Genomic DNA, 6,241 nt, shown 5'->3' with positions numbered 1-6,241 from the left:
CGATGGAAATCTCCACAAAAGCGGAATCGCAGGGTCGGTTAAATGATCCGCAGAGGCGAGAACCTCTAGGCAGTGTATCTAAACGTAAGGTTCCGAGGTTTTATCAATGTTGGACTTTGAAAACTCGGATTAAGACGATTTTTGAGAGGTATTTCGCGGGGTTTGTTGAGGTAAGTCACTCTTGATCATTTTTATGCAATAATATTATTTACCCATTGAATTGCCCACCTAGTTTGTGTGTTTTTGAGGTGGAATTTTGGGAGTTTTGGGCTAGAGTTTGGAGAGTGAAATTTGGGGATTTGTGTGACGATTTGGTTTCAGAATTTGATAAATTTGGTGTGGTTGGACTCGTGGTTGAATGGGTGTTCGTATTTTGTATCTTTTATTAGATTCCGAGACGTGGGCTTGGGGTTGACTTTTGAGTTGACTTTTGATTAAGAACTTAGCATTTTCATATGGATTTATTCCTATAGCTCGTGTTGATTGTATCGAATTGTTTGTGGCTAGATTCAAGGCATTAGGAGGCCGATTCGCGAGGCAAGGGCTTATTGGAGTAGGGATTTGCACGGTTTGAGGTAAGTAACACTTCTAAACTTGGTTCTGAGGGTATGAATCCCTGAACTTTGTGTTATGTGATCAGTATTGAGGTGACACACATGCTGGGTGACGGGCATGTGGGCCTACATAGTAGTAATTATGACTTAGTCGATTTCGTGGGACTGTGTAGTCACCTTATCTGAATATTATTACTATACTCTATGTGTTAGAGCACTTGAGCTGTGAATTATGTTAGAAATCATGTTTAGCCTATGAGCTGGTACTATTGGGACCCACAGTGGTCGTTCTTTTATTATTGAGATTATTTGCTTAATTTGCAGTTACGTACTCAGTCGCATTCATCATTGCATATCATATCTCAGTTTTTGTATCATTTATTGTCACATAATGTATCATTGATTTGGGTTGCTTAGCATGAGTGTGGTGAGCCCGAGAGACTGGAGATATTGATGACTGAGTTGGGCCTGAGAGCCGTGCTATGAGTGATATATATGTGGATCGGGTTGTACGTCGCAACAAGCTTTATGGCTATATATGTGAATCGGGTAGCACGCCGCAACAAGCCTTATGGCTATATATGGATTGGGTTGCATGCCGCAACAAGTCTTATAGCTATATGTGGATCGGGCTGCACGTCGCAGCAGGTACCATACAGTGCTGAGTGACTGAGTGTGACGAGCGAGAATTGAGACAGTCAGATTGAGTGCTCTGAGAAGAGTACTTGAGGTTTCATTGTGTTGCATCACGTGCGGTATTCATATTGGCATGTAGATATAGAGATATCATATTCCTCTTATCAATCACACTTGGCATATTTTATCTTTATTCGAGAGGCTGTCAAACCCTTAGGAAAACATCACATTCTTTTATTTTTGTCGTGAGAATTTGTTGAGTTCGGGAACTAAACTTTTGTTATTCTATTCTCTCATAGATGGTGAGGACACGTGTTACCGGATCAGGCGGACGGCCACCAGTACCACCATTTTGGGCCACGAGAGGCTGAGGCCACGGTAGAGGCCGAGGTGCAGCTCATACAGCAGCTAGAGCAGCACCTGTAGACCCACTAGTTGCTCCAACTTAGGAGAAGGTTCCAAATGTGGTCGAGCCATTGGGGCCAGCTCAGGCACCAGGTAAGCCCATTGTGATTCTAGGCCTCCCAGAGGCTTTGGCCCAGATATTGACTGTTTGCACTAGCCTTGCTACGGTTTTAGTTCAGGACGCACCAGCCACTTCTCTAGTCGGGGGAGAAACTCAGACTCCCGCCGCTTGTACTCTAGAGTAGGTGGTGCAGGGGATTCAGACACCGGGGGTACTACCTGCCCAGCCAGTTGCAGGTTCTCAGGCCCAGGTGGGTCCCGTTATGAGTGATGAGGAGAAGGTCGGTCGATGTTGCACCACTTTCATGGAATGGGTTCTCCGTTCTCTTCTTGGAGAAGTTTGTGCCATCGACCCACAGGGAGGAGTTGCGGAGGCAGTTTGAGCAGCTACGCCAGGAGGGCATGTTTTTGACCCAGTATGAGATGAGATTTTTTGAGTTGGCTCGTCATGCAGTTTGGTTGGTTCCCTCTGAGAGGGAGAGGATTAGGAGGTACATTGATGGCCTCAGTTATCCGTTGCGTTTTGTTATGACTCGGGAGAATGCTTCAGGTGCTAGGTTCGACGAGGTGGTTGATATTGCTCGGCGGCTAAAGTTGGTCTATAGTCAGGAGCGTGAGGAGAGAGAGGCCAAGAGGTCTCGGGGTTCAGGTGGTTTCAGCGGTGTTTCTTCTGGGTGTCAGTCCCACCACAGTAGGGGTCGTCCTTATAGGACCGCTCAGATGGCTCGTCCAGTTCATTGTGGTGCATCAGCTAGCCATGGGTCATACAGTGCATGTCTAGGTCAGTCATCTCTTAGTGCTCTCCCAGCTCAGAGTTCATCCCGTGCTCCCTCAGTTCGGGGTTCATCTGCACCAGGTTCTTTTAGCGATTATTCTGTTTCTCGGGGTCCGATTCAGCCCCCGCCACCATTGTCTGACAGGGGTTGCTATGAGTGTGGGGAGCTTGGGCATATCAGGAGGCACTGTCCCTATCTCTTGGGTGGTTCAGTTTAGTAGAGGGGTCAGGCTACGACTTCTGCACCAATCACTTCACCACCCGTGCAGCCAGCTCGAGGTAGGGCTCAGGCAGCTAGAGGCTGCCCTAGAGGGGAAGATCGATCAGGCGGTGGTCAGGCTCGATTTTATGCTATTTCTGCCAAGCCAGAGGCCTTTGCTTTAGACACAATGATCACAGGTATTGTCTATGTATGTCATAGGGATGCTTCTATATTATTTGACCCTAGTTCCACTTTTTCGTATGTATCATCGTATTTTGCTCGTTATTTGGATATGCCCCGTGAGTCCTTAGTTTCACTTGTTCGTGTATCTACTCCAGTGGGCGATACTATTATTGTGGACCGTGTGTATCGGTCGTGTATAGTGACTATTGGGGGATTGGAGACTAGAGTTGACCTCTTATTACTCAGTATGGTAGATTTTGACGTAATTTTGGGTATGGATCGGTTGTATCCATGTCATGCTATTCTAGATTATCACGCTAAGACCGTGATGTTGGCGATGCCGGGGTTGCCAAGGATCGAGTGGAAAGGTTCTCTAGATTATGTTCCCAACAGTGTGATTTCATATTTGAAGGCCCAACGGATGGTTGGGAAGGGGTCTCTGTCATATTTTTCCTTCGTGAGGGATGTTGGGTTTGGTAGTCCTACTATTGATTTTGTCCCGGTAGCATGTGACTTTCCAGATGTGTTTCCTGCAGACCTGTCGGGCATGCCACCCGACAGAGATATTGATTTTTGTATTGACTTGGTGTCGGGTACTCAGCCTATTTCTATTCCTCCGTACCGTATGGCACCGACAAAGTTGAAGGAGTTAAAATAACAGCTTTAGGAGCTTCTTGATAAGGGATTTACTAGGCCTAGTGTGTCGCCTTGGGGTGCACCAGTTCTGTTTGTACAAAGGATGGTACTATGCGGATGTGCATCGACTATAGGCAGTTGGACAAAGTTACAATCAAGAACAAGTATCCTTTGTCGTGCATTGATGATCTATTTTACCTGCTTCAGGAAGTGAGGGTGTTCTCTAAGATTGATTTGAGGTCTGGGTATCACCAGTTGAAGATTCAGGACTCGCATATTCTGAAGACGCCATTCAGGATCCGCTATGGTCACTATGAGTTCCTTGTGAAGTCTTTTGGGCTGACCAACGCCCCATCAACATTCATGCATCTGGTGAACAGTGTATTTCAGCCATATCTTGATTCATTTGTCATAGTATTCATTGATGATATCCTGGTGTACTCACGTAGCTAGGAGGAGCATCCCCAACATTTGAGGATTGTACTACAGTGGTTGAGGGAGGAGAAGATTTATGCCAAGTTCTCCAAGTGTGAGTTTTGGCTTAGTTCGTTGGCGTTCTTGGCACGTGGTGTCCAGTGAGGGGATTAAGGTGGATCCAAATAAGATAGAGGCGGTTCAGAGTTGGCCCAGACCATCTTCAGCTACTGAGATTCGGAGATTTCTCGGCTTGGCTGGATATTATCGTTGCTTTGTGGAGGGTTTCTCGTCCATTGCAGCGCCTTTAACCAGTTTGATCCAGAAGGGTGCTCCATTCAGGTGGTCATATGAGTGTGAGGAGAGCTTTCAGACGCTCAAGACTGCCTTGACCACAACTCCAGTTCTAGTTTTGCCTTCAACGTCAGGTTCTTGCACACTGTATTGTGATGCTTCTCGAATTGGTATTGGGTATGTCTTGATGCATTGGGGGTAGAGTGATTGCTTATTCTTCATGCCATTTTAAGCCTCATGAGAAGAACTACCCTATTCATGATTTAGAGTTAGCAGCCATCATCCATGCATTGAATATTTGGAAGCATTATCTCTACGGTGTGTCTTGTTAGGTATTACAGATCAAACAGAAGGATCTAAATTTGAGGCAGCGGAGATGATTGGAGCTGCTAAAGAACTATCATATTACCATTCTGTATCATCCCGGGAAGGCCAATGTGGTGTACGATGCCTTGAGTCGAAAGACGGTGAGTATGGGTAGTCTTGCATTCATTCATGTTGGTGATAGACCGCTTGCATCAGATGTTCATGCCTTGGCCAACCAGTTCATGAGATTAGATGTTTCGGAGCCCAGTCGGGTTCTAGCTTATGTGGTTTCTCGGTCTTCCTTATATGATCGCATCAGAGAGCGTCAGTATAATGATCCCCATTTGCTTGTCCTTAAGGACAAGGTTCATCACGGTGATGCCAAGGATGTTACTATTGGAGATGATGGGGTATTGCGGATGCAGGGTCGGATTTGTGTGCCCAATGTAGATGGGCTACGTGAGTTGATTCTTAAGGAGGCCCACAGTTCACGATATTCCATTCATCCAGGTGCCGCAAAGATGTATCAGGACTAGAGGCAGCACTATTGGTGGAGGAGGATGAAGAAAGATATAGTGGAGTTTGTAGCTAGGTGCCTAAATTATCAGCAGGTGAAGTATGAGCATCGAAGACCGGGCAGATTGCTTCAGAGGCTTGAGATTCCGGAATGGAAATGGGAGCGTATCACCATGGATTTTGTAGTTGTGCTCCCAAGGACTTCAAGGAAGTTTGATGCTATTTGGGTGATTGTGGATCGGTTAACCAAGTCCACGCATTTCATTCCAATTGGGACTACTTATTCTTTGGAGTAGTTGGTTGAGATCTACATCTGCAAGATTGTTCGCCTTCATGGTGTGCCGGAGTCCATCATTCATATCGGGGCTCGCAGTTTACATCGCAGTTTTGGAGAGCAATGCAGCGAGAGTTAGGCACCCAGGATGAGTTGAGTACAACATTCCACCCTCAGACAAGCGAACAGTCTGAGTGCACTATTCAGATATTGGAGGATATGCTACGTGCTTGTGTCATAGATTTCAGGGGTTCTTGGGATCAGTTTCTGCCACTTGCAGAGTTTGCCTACAACAACATCTACCAATTAAGCATTTAGATGGCTCCATATGAGGCTTTGTATGGGAGACGGTGTCGGTCTTCGGTGGGTTTGTTTGAGCTGGGTGAGGCTAGGTTAAATTGATTCAGGATGCTTTGGACAAGGTTAAATTGATTCAGGATCGACTTCGCACAGTGCAGTCAAGACAAAAGAGTTATGCCAATCGAAAGGTTCGCGACGTTGCTTATATGGTGGGGGAGAAGGTACTACTCAAGGTTTTACCCATGAAGGGTGTTATGAGGTTCGGGAAGAAGGGAAAGTTGAGCCCTTGGTACAGTAGACCGTTTGAGGTGCTTGAGAGGATTGGAGAGGTGGCTTACAAGCTTGTATTGCCGCCTAGTCTATCGAGTGTTCACCCAGTGTTTCATGTTGCTATGCTTCGAAAGTATATCGATGATCCGTCTCATGTTTTGGACTTCAGCACAATTCAGTTGGATGGTGATTTGACTTATGATATGGAGCCGGTGTCTATTTTGGATCGGCAGGTTCAAAAGTTGAGGTCGAAGGACATAGCTTCGGTAAAGGTTCAGTCAAGAGGACAGCCAGTCGAGGAGGCTACATAGGAGACCGAGCGGGAGATGCAGAGCAAATATCAACGCCTATTTGAGACTCAAGGTATGATTCTAGACCCGTTCGAGGACGAACGTTTGTTTAAGAGGGGGAGGATG

At 46.2% G+C, this 6,241-nt stretch overlaps 1 protein-coding gene across 1 annotated transcript; it reads left to right on the top strand.

Annotated features, from left to right (window-relative positions):
* The first annotated feature begins 1,925 nt into the window (after nucleotides 1-1,925).
* Nucleotides 1,926-2,648, top strand: LOC138897525 (uncharacterized). The gene has a single exon (XM_070183502.1). It carries the CDS (start codon nucleotides 1,926-1,928, stop codon nucleotides 2,646-2,648), a length of 723 nt encoding a protein of 240 aa, XP_070039603.1.
* Nucleotides 2,649-6,241: the final 3,593 nt, after the last annotated feature.

Source organism: Nicotiana tomentosiformis, chromosome 8 (genome assembly GCF_000390325.3).
Source record: "Nicotiana tomentosiformis chromosome 8, ASM39032v3, whole genome shotgun sequence".
NCBI classification, from domain to species: Eukaryota; Viridiplantae; Streptophyta; class Magnoliopsida; order Solanales; family Solanaceae; genus Nicotiana; species Nicotiana tomentosiformis.
The sequence above is the reverse complement of the archived record's forward strand: the minus strand, read 5'-3'. Positions and strand labels throughout refer to the sequence as shown.

Coding starts and splice junctions, on each gene's coding strand:
- LOC138897525 (XM_070183502.1), top strand. CDS start 1,926: ATGAGGAGAAGGTCGGTCGATGTTGCACCACTTTCATGGAATGGGTTC.